Source organism: Papio anubis, chromosome 3, assembly GCF_008728515.1.
Source record: "Papio anubis isolate 15944 chromosome 3, Panubis1.0, whole genome shotgun sequence".
Taxonomy (NCBI): Eukaryota; Metazoa; Chordata; class Mammalia; order Primates; family Cercopithecidae; genus Papio; species Papio anubis.
Genome location: NC_044978.1, coordinates 74,228,726 through 74,247,895, shown reverse-complemented (window position 1 = coordinate 74,247,895; position 19,170 = coordinate 74,228,726). Strand labels below are relative to the sequence as shown.

The window sequence follows — 19,170 nt, the reverse complement described above, 5'->3', positions numbered from 1 at the left end:
CTAACTGGCATAGAAAAGCTCCACAAACTGTCCAAGGCCACACAGCTAGTAGCTAGTAAGAGGTAGAACTGGGGTGAGAATTCAGACATCCAAAGACTGTTCTCATAACCTTGTGGTTATACTTGTTAAGGGTTTAAAATTCAGGGAGTATGTATACAGTGAAGAAAGATAAAAGAAAAGATAAAGAATCAACGATTCATTAAAGCCTTGGATTTCAGAGGAGAAAAAACATGACTCTAGTGACCATACCAGCAGTAGTATTTATTCCGAGGAAGTGAGAACCAATGATACGCTATGCATGTACTACATCTGTTTTTTTGTTTGTTTGTTTGTTTGTTTTAACAATTTCAGTAAATACAGAGTTCTTTCTCTGCTTTTCCCACCCACCTCACTGGCTGACATAGAAAATATAGTTTGGGAGATCAAAAACTAGTTGAAGTTTCTCAGACACCATATATATGCATATACATTTGCATTATACACATATAATGTGTGTGTGTGTGTTTGTGTGTGTGTGTGTGTGTCCATAGCTAAGCTGTGCTCTTATTGTTGAAAGAAAATTCTACTTGCAATACTAACAGATTTTTTTCTTTTTGGAATAATGGGCCAGCATTATTTTTGAGGTACTTCAATCAACAAAACAATTATGTTTTCTAGCCACCAGAAACTGAGCTTTTAAGATATCTTTCCCCCATACATGTTTTGTGTTGTCTATAATTAAAAATAAAGCAGTTCTCATGGTAAGTGTGTCACATTATATTAAAACAGTGAGACAGAACAACAAAAACTACACAGGGTCAATGGATGGGTTTGTTAAAATTAAGGGCTACAAAATCTTGTATTGGACTAAAAGCTATTTTTCTAGAAAAAATGTGATAAAAAGAGTATAATTTTTTCTCACTAGCATTCTTTCTTGTTGTTTATTTAATTCTCATTGGGCCATTGTTAAATACAAACAAAATTTGGTTTGGGATGAGTTTTGTAATATAATTTTTGGAGACTGTTACTTGATATGCATACACATTTTGATAAAGACAATAATCAAATATTGTTTTTGCCTTTATCAATGTGAGGTTATCAGTAATTATATCTGTGAATTAGGCAACTGGATTATAAAAAAAGAAAGGAGAGAAACTAGCTTGCTTTAGAATTTTTAAAGAAAGTATGTCATTTAAAGTGGTAAAGAGAACATATAGGATTCTAAGGTGTTGTTATTTCACAGCGATGAGGTATCTATCCCTTTTCAGAAATATTTATTGAGAAACTTCTTTTGCTTTATGGCCCACCACGCTGTTTTTATTGTGGCTTTTGTCAAGACCCCGTCTCTGTATTTATACTGACTATTGAATAGATACCACTGAAAGTTAGTTTGACACCTTATTTGAGAGATTAATATACTACTCTACTTAATTGCTTTGCCTACGGTTTGTGATGCCTTATATTCATTGGTAGAAATTAAAAGAAAGTTTAAACAAACAGCCTGAATTTAGCCTAAGAACTAAAATTCTCCATTTCTGTAACTTCATTGTAATTACTTTTTTATTTATAGATAGCTTAAATAAATTTCATGACTACTAAAACATATATTATTTAAGACCATGAGATCAAATTTATTTAACATTTTAAATAATTACATGTATTAAAATCTTGAGTCAATAATTCTAAAATAGCCAGTGGGTAAAAATTGGAAAAAAAACAGCAAGATATTCTTAAATATTAAATTTTTCCTGATTAATTATAATCTCACAGCCCAGAGCTCCTCCTAGTAGTTTATTGTAAGATGAAGATAAATTATATAATTACAATTTATTTTGTTGTCTTCACTATCAACCTTCATGAGAAATATGTTCACACTGATTAAAGTAACCAAATTGAAAAGACTAGTTGAGTTTGGGGAAAATTTTGCTCCCAGATATCTGTAGACAGCTAACTGATATTGTATACATTATTTAGAAAACAATGAAAATGGCATAAAATGAGTTACACTTTTAAATGCCAGGTGATGGGTGGGAGAACCTTGAGTTACATAGATTGTACTTGAGATGTAAAAAAGTTTCCCTTTGTTCTATAAATATTACTTTTATTCCACTTGAAAAAAAGTTAATCTCTATTTTTAAAAAGAAATAATTATACATTGGAGGAAACTAATGAATAAATCAATCAAAGGTTAGAGCTCTACATGCAGTTACTGTGATTTTAGTGAGTGTAATAAAATGCTGTGAAGCACACACTCACTTATGCAATAATAAGGTGGAGAATTGAGCCTCACAGTTAACAGAGAGGAACAACAAAAGTATATGTGATTTACATTCATATCCATGGAAAGCCTTACATGTTTTGAACAGGGTCAAGATCCTTTTGCTGAGAAACAACAGGAAAACAAACAATCTTAATGAAGTATAAATGTAAAGTTGGATGCTGACTACCCCAATTAGGACACATAAATTTGATGTGTTTGCTTAAAAATCAACAACAAACAACATACAGAAAAATACAGATCTTTGATTTGCTATTATATTATTGCAAGCATAATTTCTCAAATTACAAGAAAAAGTAGTATTATCTACAGCCAACAGAAAAATTACTCTGGAGGAAGCAGAGGTTGTTGGGTAATGTTACCAAAGTCAGTTTGATTTACTGTTCTGTTGAAATTTTACCTTCATGTATTACTGAAAAGTTTAACAAAATATCAATATACCATCATTGACAAATGAGATAAAAATGCAACTAGCCTTACAATAACCTCCAAATAAGAAAATAACCTATAACTCTAAGTCAGAAAGAACATTACTTCTCCAGAAATTAATATTTGGGTGGCGTAGCTGAGAAATTGGGTTTAGGTTAGAGAATAAGTGTTGTTTGAAGAGGTAAGATTTGGATTATACTTATTTTTTTAATAGGCATTAAAAACATAATCTTCTACAATAGTAGATGTACTGGCATATATGAAAAAATTCATGCTTTAAAAAGATTGACATATACTATGTAGAAGGCACACTGCCTCACTATATATGCAAACACACCTTGGTGTTTTCATTCCATATTTTATCAATAAAGCTTTATTTCTACCTCAGATAGTGAAAAATATATAAATACTATATCATTGTCAAGGTGGAAATATCTAGATTATTAGTATGGTAAGTTTCTGGACCCACTTAAAGATGGCCTTAGACTTAATAGTGGTATTATGCAGCTTCATACTCTTCTTTTTCCCCAAAAACTTTAACAGATTTTGCTGGAATCATAATGACAAATTCAATTGGAAAGGCATGTGCTGCCAGATAAAATAATATCAGTGAATATGGAAGCTCTCAGACAGTCCCCTCTTACAGGAGGAAAACAAAACACATGGGAAGCTCTAAGTCAAGAAATTAATAGAGAGGAGTCACTGCAGAAAGAAAATATGTGGGCTGATATAATAAAGAATAATTACTCACAATAAGAGTATGGGGTCACATAATTCCTTCTCATCATAAAAGCAAAATTGTTTTTAAATTCCCAAGGGGAAAATGTTAGCCCTTACTTCAAATACTGAGTTACAACTAACCTCATTTACAGATACCTCACTCATTTTTTCCTTAATGTTTTAACTGGTCACTTGTATATAATCCAGATTATCAGGCGTACATAGAGTATCTGAAACCTTATGCTTAACATAGGAACTGGGCTGTGCTATGATCTATACACTAGAAACTGGATAATGCCACAAACCCCCACATTATCTCCCAGAAGCTTACACAGGGACTGATCCTAGTAATTGTCAATGCGTGCATATATAACAGTTTTCATTTTATGAAAAAGGCTGAAGGAAATTTATTCACACAGTTCTTTGTTGACAATCACAAGTGCTTAAGAATAAAGGTTGTGGATTTTTTTTTTTTTTTTTTTTTTTTAACACTAAAAGTATCTTGAGAGGCTTGGTTCTTGTCTCCAGTGCTATCTCACTTTCTGCAGTTCCTGTCTCAGCCATGATGGCAGAGGCTGTCCCAGTCTGTGTAGCAGTTTGGATAGTTCCACGTTATGATCTCGGTAGTAATTAGAGAGGAAAGTTCTAGACTGGAAAGAAAAAAAAAGAACTTGAAAAAAGCTCTTCGTTTCATCAAACAGGATTTTGTAATCTATATTTCTTAAGGAATATATCTACTACAATATATGTGTCTACAACATATTATATTTCTTGTATTTTTCCTCAAATATCAGTTATTTTTACCCTTTGAAAATATTTGGCGAATGTGTGGCTACAAAATAGAAACAGGACCAGGTGTATCTTATGCGGCTTATCTGTCATTACAGCACATATTCATTGTGGGATATATGAAGTCTACACAGAAAGAAAAAACGATGACAGGAGTATAATACTAGAGATAAATGAGATAAGGACCTCATGAGGAATGAAATTTATAGAAGTAAGATAGATAAACTGACATACATTTTTTGAAAATTGGCTCATAATATAAAAATTAAATGTGAGCATAATCATAAAAACTAAAATTCACTATTACAAACAATAACTTGCAATATTATGCACAATTTTTATACATTTACTCAGAGCTGAAATATATTTTTTTAGTCACTAAGAGCTTTAGGCTTCCAAAATATTATAAGGTCTCTGAAACCTGATCCTTTTTACAATGCTCATGTTTCTAATCATGTTGCAGAGATGGGCCATTATTAGAGAAATGCTAAAAAAATATAAAACATATGAATGGTTTTAGTTCTATAGTTATCTTTCATCTACACAGATTTCTGGAAAACAGGACATTTGCAATTGGACTTTCTTCCCGAGTGTCATTTATCTCATATTATAGCCCAACTGTCAGCGTTCCATCTGTTTGATAAAATTAGAGATGAACACTTTTTCTGTTGCTGGCATAGGTAACAATGGCTCCTTCATTGTTTTCCGTTTGGTCCAAGTTGCACCATCTCTCTTAATCCCTCCTCAATATTTTAACACAAATGGTCTTTTTCCACATAAAACTCCCTTAGCAACTTTTGTGTATACCGTGAAAATGGATTTAAGACAACTACATTTCATCTTGGACCATTCACCAGGTATTTCATTATGTTTCTTCCCTTAAACCAGATTGTAAACACTTCACATTTCGGATAAGATGTTTATAGTAGTAGTGGGAACATTACATTTATTTCTTGGTAGATTAAAGTGATTTCTGAAACCCTTTTGAAATTATTGAGTTCAAAAATGTAGCTTAAGGACCTTCTGGTACATCTATTTCCATAGTAACCCATGAATCATCTGCATCGCCCTTTGCCCACCTTGCCGTAAGAGAAATATGTATGATACCTGGCTGAGCCAATTGCTGACTGGTTTTCCAAGCCTGTTCTACAAGATAAGGCATTTCTTCTCATATCCTCACTTCTATTGAAATATTTTCCTGCCATTTTCTGGTTTCGTTTGTCATTATTTTATGTTTTTATGTCCCTATTACAAATCAGTGGATATAACTAATTTATTTATCCTGTAATAAATCTGGGTTCACAACTGTTTTGTCTTTGTATTCTTTCCATTGCTTAGTCCAGTTCCACCTGTGATGTAGGCCTTGAATATCTGTATTGAATACATAATAATGATGCTTTAATATTTTATCCAAAATCACTTGTTTAGTAAACTAAGTGCTTTACATTTGGAAATGAGTCACTTTTTAGTAAATATTTATGTTTGAATTGCATTCAAACAGCAAAGAATTTCTAGGAATGTATATTAATCCTTAATACCTATCTATCAATCTATATCTATCTATCTATCTATTATCTATGTATCAATTATCTCTATCATCCTCTAAGTATATACAATTATTAATTGCAAAGAAAGAGCAGAGAAAGAAAGGAAGCAAATTTCTTGTTACTAGTTTTGAAATAGCTGTTTGCAAATATTTTTGCTAGAGTAATTCAAAGATTAAGAAAATATTACCTCTGGATCCATAGGTGGATATTTTCGGCCTTTGCTTTTTCCAAGGCATTTTGTCTTTCCTCCTTCCAGTAATTGACACCAAAAACCCTTTTGGGGATCAAACCTACAATACATAAAACATATAATGATTACAAATTGTATGCAGAATTTTCAGTGAGACAGCCTCACCAATTGAATAAAGGAAATGTATTTTTGTATGCCCATTGATTTAATTTAATTCATTTTTCCAGATATTTATTTAGCTGATTTGAGAGAGGCTAAACTGAGATGAAAGAAGCTATATATTATTATGCATTTTAAGTAGCTATACTCTAATGAAAAAAAGAAATAGATCCTTAGTTTAATTTTACATTAAATTTTTAACTTAAGTTCCTTAGCTTACCTATGAATCCATAAAAGATCAAAGACCAATAACTAAAATTACAGCCCATATATAAATGAACTTTAGGATACTTTATTTACTTATGGAGGTGATTTCAAAGATATGTTAACAGATTTATTTGAAATCATTCACTGGTATACATTAAAGGGGTTGAATGTAATGTAGGTATAGTTCTGTGAATATAAACGTGAATTAAAGCTTTCAATTCAGAAAATATTGCATTTTTTATAGTTCAAAATGCTTACACTTTTCAAAAAACAAATTAGAAGTGTAAAAATAAAGTGGAAGATTAGACAACCTCTTATTTCTCTTGTTGAACGCAGATACTCTGTTAGATAATTCAGGTACCCACATTCTTAAAGAAAACTAATGCTGTTTTGCTCCCATAGCTGCACTGAGTTACAAAAGAAAGGATGTGTGGCCTAATTCTTTTTTAAAAGTCAAATATATAAGAATTTTTGTTTAGGACTAACAGGAGAGGAAAAACGGAAGAATGAACCAAATAAGAAGGGAAATTTTAAGTTCATTACTATGGGACTTGCTGCATGCATAAAACATCGAAAAGGTTTGCATTTTTGTTGCTCAGCAGATGTTTTAGAAGGATGAAGCATAATTGACTGGGATGTAAAGTTAATTAGTTGCAGAATATTTTGTTGCCCTGGGCCCATTCCTATAATACCGGTGCACCTGCAATTTGCTTCTGCACATATGTGAATTCATTTAGGGGGAGAGGGAAGTTTTCTTCACAGTTCCCTGCCCAACCTATTATTAGAGACCTGAACCTTGCAGTCCAAGTTGTCCTAGTACATGTTGTAAATTAAAATTAAATACATCACTAGTTAAATGGATAAAAGAAAGACAGAGTCATTTCCAACCTGGACTTTTCAATCTGCTCTCTGCCTATCACAGTCCTTTCTCCTGTTTTCATTAATTTCCCAAGAGGAAAGACAATTCAGCGTGCTGTATAAAATGAGATGAGGAAGTTGGCATAACAGTGCCCCTAAACATTGTTTTCTGCCTCAGGATGAGAATATTTAACTACATTAAGGTAAAATACAACCCTGGCAGCAAAGCCAACATATTTATACACATGCTGAGAGCATCTCCTTTGCTCTCAGGTAGGGCCGTGGTCTCAGGATGGGCCGTGGTCTCTCCTTGTTTTCCACAGTAGCTGTTGTGAGGCACAGCTTAATACAATCAGAGAAAGGAGAGCCATCCAGAATACCGAAAGTCATTTTTTTTCTTAGATAGGGTTGTCATAACCTTGAATCTACATGATTTTGCTGTACTGGTTTCATTTATTGCACTGGCAACTTCATATGCCTTAAGTCTAACAAAGGACATTTATCCTCTCTAAGTTACATCAATTCATTGCTTTATGGTTTTACTTTAGTAGGCATGAAATTGTGAAATTAACATGCAAAATCTTCCTCAATATAACTGTTAGGCAACTTTTAGCACATGAGTTGGTTGTGGTTTGAGTTTTTTTATTCTATGGTTATTACTTTTTGTGATGTGTGAGACATATTAAAACCATATATTTTGTACTTGTTTGTAATCTCTCCTTCAAAAGTGTAATTTTACAGGTTTATTGAACCATAAGCAACTATTTGTCATAAACAGGATAGAAACATTACCTCAACTACTGCTGAGAGGCAGGGAAAAAAGGCCAACATCAGTAACTATTAATACAAACATATTATAGGAAGCTTCGTTTACTTAATTAACAGGAATATGCCTTGTGGTGTTGTTATTTCCATGTGTAGGTAAAAACTTCATTAAGGTTGTTTTAGTGGATAAGGAACAACCCAATCTTATTACTGCTTTTCCTGTTCCTCTGTTAGCCTCTCTAATTGTCTAATTGCTGATTCTAATCTGCTGTGAAATGGGAAATTACACAATTGCGCTTGTTAGAATTTTATCTAAAATTTAACAGGTTGTGTATCAGACTTTGTGGGAGAGGTTTTTATGAGTAAAGTATAATCTCTTTTAAGGTGTCTTTTGGCTGCTTGTTTCTGTTTGTCATTTTTCTTCTTTTACATTTCTCCCCATTTTTAATTATAAACATATATGGTTTTATTTTCCCAAGATGATAGCAATTGTATCTCCCATCCCACATTCTTTCCCACTGGTGATGTTGCCCCACCCCATCAAGAGGTGCTGTCTTGTTTTTCTCCCCTTGGATTTAGACTGGCTTTACTGACTATTATATCAAGTAGAATATAGCCTAAGTTAAACTGTGTGACTTGCAGGTCTAGGTTAGAGAAGGACTTGGCTGTCTTGGACCACATGCTCCCTTGACTTATTGCTCCCTCTTGGAACACAGCCACCACAGTGTGAGGAAGCCAAGTCATCCAGGAGGCCTCATGGACAGTCACCAACCCACTGATCTCAGCCTTTGAGCCATGCCAGTCCAGGATTCAGAGATGTGAGTGAAGGAGACTCCAGATGATTTCAGGTCCCAGTCATCTGAGTCAAAGTCAGGTATTCAAGTCTTCCAGGCTGTGGCGCTAAACATCATGAGCAAAGACAAGCCATCCTTCTGTATCCTGTCTAATTCCTACCCACAGATTCCATGAGCATAATAAAATAATGGTCATTATAAGCCACTAGGCTTTGGGATGGTTTGTCATGCAACAATAAATAGCTGGAACAGTACACATGATTATATTTGGTTATAAATAATTCAATAAATACAGAATAAAACATGAATATACTCATTTCCCAATTCTGCCCTAAATATTGCATTTCATTTCTAAACTGTAAATTATGTGAAAAAGGAGACAATATCATTTTCACCTTTGTAACCTAAATTTCTAGGACACTTTCTGCACAGGTAGGCAAGTAAAAAATTTACTTAATCAAACTGGTGCAGGGAAAACTCACAAAAAACCAGAATTTACAATAATATAAAATATACTTTATAAAATAAAGTATCTCTGGTATTTAAAAGAGAAACACTACATGGCCGGGTGTGGTGGCTCACGCCTGTAATTCCAGCACTTTGGGAGGCCGAGGTGGGTGGATCACGAGGTCAGGAGATCAAGACCATCCTGGCTAACACGGTGAAACTCCATCTCTACTAAAAATACAAAAAATTAGCCGGGCATGGTGGTGCCCGCCTGTAGTCCCAGTTACTCGGGAGGCTGAGGCAGGAGAATGGCGTGAACCCGGGAGGCGGAGTTTGCAGTGAGCCAAGATCACGCCACCGCACTCCAGCCTGGGTGACAGAGCGAGACTCCATCTCAAAAAAAAAAAAAAAAATAAAAAATAAAAAATAAATAAATAAATAAATAAATAAATAAAAGAGAAACACTGCATGATTGATGAGGAAATTCCTTTGATTGCTTGTAGGTAGCATAGGATGTATAAATTCCAGCTAGTATTAATGATGTTATATACACACCTACCAGTGATAATTTATGATGGCAAATAATAGAAATGAAATCAAGCATGACAATAGACTCACATTAGTGCTTCGGAGTAATTATAATGAGGTGTAACTCCCAGAAACTTCTGGACTTCATCCATCACAGTAGCTGGGTCAGATCTCAGCTGCTGTCCATCAATAATTAGCAACTGTAAAGTCAGAAATAATCACTTTATGAAGAACAAAATTAAATTGAATAGACTGTGATGCCTTCCTTTACCTGGTGTGGCATTCATAAATTAGATCAGTGTGGATGGGAAGCAAATATGCCCTACTTAGAATACATTTGAATGTTTATTATTCTTCCATCTTTCCACATAAACAATAAAGTTTGCCATAGGCATCATTTCTTGTGAATTATCAAGTTATAGCCCTTAACTTGCTTTTTGTAAATCAGAAGTAAACATAGACACTTTCTTGATTTAGTACTTCAGTAGAAACATAATTTTCCATTTGTTGTGTGCTCAGATAATCATCCAGCCTACCAAATTCCTATTAGTAACCCTGGAGCTTAGGGCTCAGAAATAGTGGTCATCCAAATGAAAATCACTCATCTAATCTTAAAAAAACAAGACAGAGGGAGGAGGGAAATGTTGGTCCCTGCCTTACTGGTCATTGGATCACTGCCCTAGAATATCATAATTGTCAAAGGAATACTGGAAAAGACCAGGCACAGTGGCTCACACTGGTAATCCCAGCACTTTGGGAGGCCCAGGCAGGTGGATCACTTGAGGTCAGGAGTTCGAGACCAGCCTGACCAACAAGGTGAAACCCCCTCTCCATTAAAAATACAAAAATTAGCCAGGTGTGGTGGCAGACACCTGTTATCCCAGCTACTTGGGAGGCTGAGACAGGAGAATTGCTTGAACCCAGGAGGCCAAGGTTGCAGTGAGCCAAGATCGCACCACTGCACTCCAGCCTGGGTGATGGAGCGAGACTCCGTCTCCAAGAAAAAAGAATACTGGAAAAAGGTCAATGGTAAGGCCCAGCTACTAGCGTTTCAACTTGCCCTGAGCTGGAAGACAGAATGTAAAATTATGCTTTTTTCATTATGTCTCTGCCAGGTTTTGATATCAGGATGATGCTGGCCTTATAAAATGAGTTAGGGAGGAGTCCCTCCTTGTACCTCTGGTAGAATTCAGCTGTGAAGCAGTCTGATCCTGTCTTTTGTTTTTTTGTTTTTGGTATTTTTGGTGGTAGGCTATTAATTACTGCCTCAATTTTAGAACTTGTTCTTGGTCTACTCAGGGATTTGACTTCTTCCTGCTTTAGTCTTGGGAAGGTGTATGTGTCCAGGAATTTATCCATTTCTTCTAGATTTTCTAGTTTATTTGCACAGAGGCATTTATAGTATTCTCTGATGATAGTTGTACTTCTGTGGGATCAATGGTAATATCCCCTTTATCATTTTTTATTGTGTCTATTTGATTCTTCTCTCTTTTCTTCTTCATTAGTCTAGCTAGTGGTCCATATATTTTCTTAATCTTTTCAAAAAACCAGCTCTTGGATTCATGGATTTTTTGAAGGGTTTTTCGTGTCTCTACCTCCTTCAGTTCTGCTCTAATTTTCTAATTTTACTTATTTCTTGTCTTCTGCTAGCTTTTGAATTTGTTTGCTCTTGCTTCTTTAGTTCTTTTAACTATGATGTTAGAGTGTTGATTTTAGATCTTTCCAGCTTTCTGTTGTTGTCATTTAGTGGTATAAATTTCCCTCTTAACACTGCTTTACCTGTGTACCAGTGATTCTGGTATGTTGTCTCTTTATTCTCATTTGTTTCAAAGAATTTCTTTATTTCTGCCTTAATTTTTTTATTTATCCAGTAGTCATCCAGGAGTAGGTTGTTCAGTTTCCACATAGTTGTGCAGTTTTGAGTGAGTTTCTTAATCTTGAGTTGTAATTTGATTGCACTGTAGTCTGAGAGACTGTTTGTTATGATTTCCATTCTTTCGCACTTGCTGAGGAGTGTTTTACTTCCAATTATGTCGTCAATTTTAGAATACATGCTATATAGTGCGGAGAAGAATGTATATTCTGTTGATTTGGAGTGGAGAGTTCTGTAGATGTCTATTAGGTCCACTTAATCCAGAGCTGAGTTCAATTCCTGGATATCCTTGTTAATTTTCTGTCTCATTGTTCTGTCTAATATTGACGGTGCAGTGTTAAAGTCAACCACCATTATTTTGTGGGAGTCTGAATGTCCTGTAGGTCTCTAAGAACTTGTTATATGAATCTGGGTGCACCTGTATTTGGTGCATATATATTTAGGACAGTTAGCTCTTCTTGTTGTGTTGATCCCCCCCTTTACCATTATGTAATGTCCTTCTTTGTCTTTTTGGATCTTTGATGGTTTAAAGTCTGTTTTATCAGAGACTAGGATTGCAACCTCTGCATTTTTCTTTTTTTTTTTTTTTTGGCTTTCCATTTATTTTGTAAATATTCCTCCATTAGTTTATTTTAAACCTATGTGTGTCTTTGCATGTGAGATGGGTCTCCTGAATACAGCACACCAATGGGCCTTGACTATTTATCCGATTTGTCAATCTGTGTCTTTGAATTGGGGCATTTAGCCCATTTACATTTAAGGTTAATATTGTTATGTGTGAATTTGAATCTGTTATCATGATGCTAGCTGGTTATTTTGTACATTAGTTAATACAGTTTCTTCATAGTGTCATTGGTCTTTATATTTTGATGTGTTTTTGCAGGGCTGGTGCAGGTTTTTCCTTTCCATATTGAGTGCTTCCGTCAGGAGCTCTTGTAAGGCAGGCCTGGTGATGACAAAATCCCTCAGTATTTGCTTCTCATTAAATAATTTTATTTCTCTTTTGCTTATGAAACTTAGTGTGGCTGAATATGAAATTCTTTTTTCTGTTTGAAAATTCTTTTCTTTAAGGATGTTGAATATTGGTCCCCACTCTCTTCTGGCTTATAGGGTTTCTGCAGAGATCTGCTGTTAGTCTGATGGACTTCCCTTTGTAGGTAACCTGACCTTTCTCTCTGGATGCCCTTAACATTTTTTTCTTCATTTCAACCTTGGAGAATCTGACGACTATGTGTCTTAAGGTTGGTCTTCTCATGGAGTATCTTAGTGATGATCTCTGTATTTCCTGAATTTGAATGTTGGCCTGTCTTGCTAGGTAGGGGAAGTTCTCTTGGATAATATCCTGAATTGTGTTTTCCAACTTGGTTCCATTCTTCCTGTCACATTCAAGTACACCAATCAATTGTAGATTTGGTCTTTTCACATAGTCCCACATTTCTTGGGGGCTTCATTCATTCGTTTTTATTCTTTGTTCTCTAATCTTGTCTTCACACCTTATTTCCGTAAGTTGATCTTCAATCTCTGATAGCTTTTATTCTGCTTGATTGATTCGGCTATTGATACTTGTGTATGCTTCACAAAGTTCTCATGCTGCATTTTTTCAGCTCCATTAGGCCATTTAGGTTCCTCTCCAAACTGGTTATTCTAGTTAGCAGTTCCTGTAATATTTATCAAGTTCTTAACTTCCTTGCATTGGGTTACAACATGTTCCTTTAGCTGATAGGAGTTTGTTATTACCCACCTTCTGAAGCCTATTTCTGTCAATTCATCAATCTCATTCTGTGTCCAGTTTTGTGCCCTTGCTGGAGAGGAGTTGCAATCATTTGGAGGAGAAGAGGCATTCTGTTTTTTGAAATTTTCATCATTTTTGTACTGGTTTTTCCTCATCTTCATGAATTTATCTACCTTTGATCTTTGGGGCTGACAACCTTTGGATGGGGTTTTGGGTAGGGGTACTTTATGTTGATATTGATGTTTCATATGGAACCAAAAAAGAGCCCGTATAGCCAAGACAATCCTAAGCAAAAAGAACAAAGCTGAAGGCATCATGCTACCTGACTTCAAACTATACTACAAGGCTACAGTAACCAAACAAACATGGTACTGGTACCAAAACAGATATATGGACCAATGAAACAGAACAGAGGCCTCAGAAATAACACCACACATCTACAACCATCTGATCTTTGACAAACCTGACAAAAACAAGCAATGAGGAAAGGATTCCCTATTTAATAAATGGTGTTGGGGAAACTGGCTAGCCATATGCAAAAAATTGAAACTGGACCCCTTCCTTACACTTTATACAAAAATTAACTCAAGATGGATTAAAGATTTATGTGTAAGACCTAAAACCATGAAAATCCTAGAAGAAAACCTAGGCAATACCACTCAGGACATAGGAATGGGCAAAGACTTCATGACTAAAACACCCAAAGCAACGGCAACAAAAGCCAAAATTAACAAATGGGATCTAATTAAACTAAAGAGCTTCTGCGCAGCAAAAGAAACTATCGTCAGAGTGAACAGGCAACCTACAGAACGGGAGAAAATTTTTGCAATCTATCCATCTGACAAAGGGCTAATATCCAGAATCCACAAGGAACTTAAACAAATTTACAAGAAAAACACAATCTCATCAAGAACTGGCAAAGGATATGAACAGACACTTCTCAAAAGAAGACATTTATGCGATCAACAAACATGGAAAAAAGCTTATCATCACTATTTATTAGAGAAATGCAAATCAAAACCACAATGAGATACCATCTCATGCCAGTTAGAATGGTGATCATTAAAAAGTCAGGAAATAACAGACGCTGGAGAGAATGTGGAGAAATAGGAACGCTTTTACATTGTTGGTGGAGCATAAGTTAGTTCAACCATTGTGGAAGACAGTATGGCAATTCCTCAAGGATTTAGAGCCAGAGCTAGCACTTGACCCAGAAATCCCATTACTGGGTATATACCTAAAAGATTATAAATCATTCTAATATAAAGTCACATGCACATGTATGTTCATTGCAGCACTATTCACAATAGCAAAGACTTGGAACCAGCCCAATGCCCACCAATTTTAGACTGGATAAAGAAAATATGGCACACATATACCATGGAATACTATGCAGACATAAAAAAGGATGTGTTCATGTCCTTTGCAGGGACATGGATGAAGCTGGAAACCATCATTGTCAGCAAACTAACACTGGAACAGAAAACCAAATACCACATGTTCTCACTTATAAGTGGGAACTGAACAATGAGAACATATAGGCACAGCGAGGGGAACATCACACACTGTGTCCTGTCAGGGGTGTGGGGCAAGGCGAGGGATAGCATTAGGAGAAACATCTAATGTAGATGACGGATTGATGGGTGCAGCGAACCACCATGGCACATGTATACTTATGTAACAAACCTGCATATTCTGCACACCTACCCCAGAACTTAAAAGTTTTTTTTTAAAAAATCAATACAAAAAAAAAATATGGATGCCTTTTTTCAAATCCTTATTTCTTGGTCTATCTCATGTTCCTGTAGCCATTATAACACCCCCCATTTGGCAGCCTAGTGAATGACCTTCTTTCCTTATAAGGGCCATACAGAACAAACATCATGTAGTTATCTGCATGTGGTGTTTCATAAAGTTGTTGTCTAACTGGCTGTTGTACTGGTAGTTGAGAGTTGTTGCCTGTAAATCACATGATGTCTCCTGTGGAGAACTTATCACTCTGAGACTAGCTACTATTCAAAAGAAGATTGCAAGAATGTGTTTTAGAGATATTTATCATGTTAATAGTATTAATAAAATTAAAAATGTAAAATGCACACTTCTTCCTTACTTATAATTGTCTCTGATTATAAATCACCGTCTGTGGCAATGTTCATTCACATTTTCTGCTTGTCAGTGCAACACAATCATGATAAGCACAAGAAAGTAATTTCAGGACATTATGATAAAATATAAAATTTCAGGACATTATAATAAAATAAACAGAAGAAAGTAATTTCAGGACATTACCTGAGAAGTAGCAAAGTAAGTTAGCCATCTTTCTATGTGGACTGCATACCATCCAGGTACTAGGCATCTTCTCTGCAAAGTTTTTAAGTCATATGGAGCCCAATGTCCTGCTGAAATAACTTCATAGAAATTGAACCTCAGAGCAGCTGGATCTTCATGTGATCGTTGGTGCTTTAACAAGAAAGTCAATTGTAAAGTTAGTTTTTTCCATGCCTGTGTAGATATGCATATGTGTATAGGTGAGCACATGCATGTATGTGCTTGGTGTGTTTGTATAAGTGTGTGTGTGTCCTTTACGTCACAAAAAATAACAAATTAAATACTTAATTTTAGAATAACAAAATGAACGAAATGAAATAGAAAGACAACTGCATACACTGGAACACCCATTGGCATACTGCTTATTTTAAAGTAAGTTAAAGTATAAGCCTTCACTATATATCAAGTGGTATGCACATAAACTTGTAGTTATATGTCTAAAGTGGTTAGGTGCAAGGCAGAGATAGGATGTGAGGATTTTCTTCATGGATATTATTAAGAAGGAGAAGATGTCAGAGACCAGACAAATCAAGCCTGATGAAAAAATTAGATTTTGCAAGAACAGTCTTTTTAAGAGTAGTCATACATGTTTCTTGGGCCATCATTTCATTACAGCCATTCCCTCAGATTCTCACATTTTCCCAATACCCCTGTGTAGCAGGTGCTATGGGTACAGAGAAAGCTGCTGTCCATTTCTCATGCTTGTTTAGGTGTCATATTCATATTGATGTCACCCAAGGTCCTTTCTGTTTGCTCTCACATGGGTTTCTACCTAAACCTGCTAATTTACGAATACTGCTTCACTTCTACTTTTCAGTATCAAATCCTGAGTCACATTGGTCAAACAGGAGACAGCTCAGCTCAGTGAGAGATAAATTTAACAGTCAATACAATTTAACAAGCATTATTTAAGCTTCTTTCCAGAACAAAGATCTGAGATAGATCCTGGAGATAAAAAGATATAAGACACAACCACTCTCTTCAAAGAAATCAGATCTAGTGTGGGAGACAATAGATAGGAATAAAGTTGTATATTTGACATATTTGATTAGAGGTGGAAGTTACTTGCTGTGACAGCCAGATCAGTAAGTGATTAATTCTGACTGCAGCATGAAAGGAGTTTTCAATGGTTGAAGCTTTTGAGCTAAAATGTAAGGAGAAAGATTGTGAGAATCAGAAAAAAAAACAACAAAACACCAAACACAAATGAAAACTAAGAGGACTTCATCATCTAAGGTAAGTTTGAGCGAAGGTAGATGAAGTGTGTGGGAATAAGTGTTGTGAGACTTCTGAAAGTGAATTTGAAGAAATTCTAGCGTAGGGTAAAGGTGGAAGTATACGGGTCCCTGCTTATAACTGTGTAATGGCTGGCCTTATGTGTAAGTGATGGATCTTATGTGCGAGTTAGAAATAAAAATAACTAGAAAAGTAAAGATGATTAGGAAATGGTGAATGGTTAAAGAATAATTAATAAGTGGCACACACTTTTGAAGTCCTCTCACTGTTGTATATTTATTGATATTTTTACATGTGTATACCTTATGCTGAGTATATAGATTATATAACTCATTTTAACAAAATGTGTAGAAATTACATAATTTCAATAAAGAATAAGAAACACACTACACACATATTTAATACAGTAATGCTAAAATGTCTACCTTAAGCAGTGATAATATGAAACTGTGCTTAATCTGTTCTATATTGACTTATGCCAGTTTAGCACCAACTTTTCTTTATTTCCTGCAGCTAAGTAGATTAGCATAAAAATATGACCATGAAGTCACAAAGGGACATATTTTATGGAAAAATAGCACTATAGCTCCTCTGCGAGGTCCATTATAAAAATGTGGGGTAGAAATTACAGTGGCAGGTGACATTTGTAGGAGTTTCTGAATTATACCTGCTGAGCTTTGGATTTATGGTATTTACTGAATAGACGGGACTAGCTAAGTAATAGGCTACATTATTTTGAAATGTGGAGCAGTGTGGGGCCCTACTCACTGCAATACAGCAATAAAAAAGTATTATCAGAAAAAATAATTCCTTTCAAACCTGTATGTATGTTCAAAGAATTTATTTGAAAAAGCAAGCTCAGAGAGGCACACACACCATAAAGATTCGCTTTTATTGAACTGGTTTAATCTATGTGAAAAAAAAGATTCACTTAAATCTGCTCTAAGTGGTGACCATGCTAGCGAAATGTTCGACGTTTTCCTCAGTTGCTTAAATTCAAAACTTTAAGGCTTCACATTTTAATGCTTTTGGTCTACTGAAAAAATAAGTTTATCTTGCTTTGCAATGAGTGTTCACAAAGTGAGAAAGACATAATTCTTGTACCTTGTGGGAAATACTGACTCATGGATTAGATAAATTCTGATGGTAGTTTATAAATTTTGCTTCCAATCTAAGTTTTAGATCCCAACTACTTGCGTTCCAGTTTGCAATGTCACATTTTTCTATACATCAGTATTTGTTTTCAGTAATACATTTTTTATTAAATAAATTTTGAAAAATCAAGAAAAAGAAGGAAAAAAATGAAATTACTTGTTATCCTACTACACCCTTCAAAAATTCCCTTTTAGTATCCTTTACTTTGATATTAATTTGTATATGCACTCAATTTGTGCATACACAAAATGCACACATAACGTTGGGATTTTGGTATATAATACTGTGTCACCATCATAACTTCAAGATTACCAACTTGTATTAGGCCATCATTGCTGTAGACAAATTCACATTTCTGTTATCAGCTTTATCCCACCACTGTATAATGATTTCATATCCTCTTTTTTCTCCTCTTCTCAAACTGCTATGTCCTGAAACTATCACCGTCTTTTCATCAGATTAACTCATTCCAGGCTTATCAAAGGAAGGAGAGGCCATCACAGTCACTTCAATTTTTCTATCTCAGGCCTTTGGATTTACCAGTGTCTACATTCTTCCCCTCTTCTACCCCTTAAGTTTCAACCCAGGGATTCTTAAACATAGGCCTGTTGATAGAATACAGTGTGTCTATGGATTTGGATCAGCAAAAGAAAAAAAAGAAAAACGACAAAAATACTCTTTGTGCAGGGCGCAGTGGCTCATGCCTGTAATCCCAGCACTTTAGGAGGCTGAGGCGGGCGGATCACGAGGTCAGGAGATTGGGCAAAACACGGTGAAAACCCGTCTCTACTAAAAAAACAAAAAATTAGCCGGGCATGGTGGCAGGTGCCCTAGTCCCAGCTACTTGGGAGGCTGAGGCAGGAGAACGGCGTGAACCCGGAAGGGGGAGGTTGTAGTGAGCCAAGATCACGTCATTGCACTCGAGCCTGGGCGATAGAGCCAGACTCCATTAAAAAACAAAAACAAAAACAAAAACAAACAAACAAAAAGCTTTTTGTTTTCAGTAATTACTGAATGGAATGAATGTAGACAACAGCCATAGTATTTATTGTACTGTGGTTGTGATTTTATCACCAATAAAAATCAGTTATTTTATATCCCATTACTGGTGTCTTAGATATATCAAAATGTTGCTTATGGTCACTACTATTTCAAA

At 35.2% G+C, this 19,170-nt stretch overlaps 1 protein-coding gene across 1 annotated transcript in view; it reads right to left on the bottom strand.

Annotated features, from left to right (window-relative positions):
- Window positions 1-320: 320 nt before the first annotated feature.
- Window positions 321-19,170, bottom strand: part of LOC101012701 (bifunctional heparan sulfate N-deacetylase/N-sulfotransferase 4) — a 145,761-nt gene continuing 126,911 nt past the window's right edge. Inside the window, exons 8-11 of the mRNA XM_031664316.1 lie at window positions 15,585-15,755; window positions 9,781-9,890; window positions 5,930-6,032; window positions 321-4,056 (exon numbers count right to left, since the gene is read on the bottom strand). Of these exons, the coding sequence (XP_031520176.1) occupies window positions 3,937-4,056; window positions 5,930-6,032; window positions 9,781-9,890; window positions 15,585-15,755 (504 nt within the window). The 3' untranslated portion in view covers window positions 321-3,936. The remainder of the gene's footprint in view (window positions 4,057-5,929; window positions 6,033-9,780; window positions 9,891-15,584; window positions 15,756-19,170) is intronic.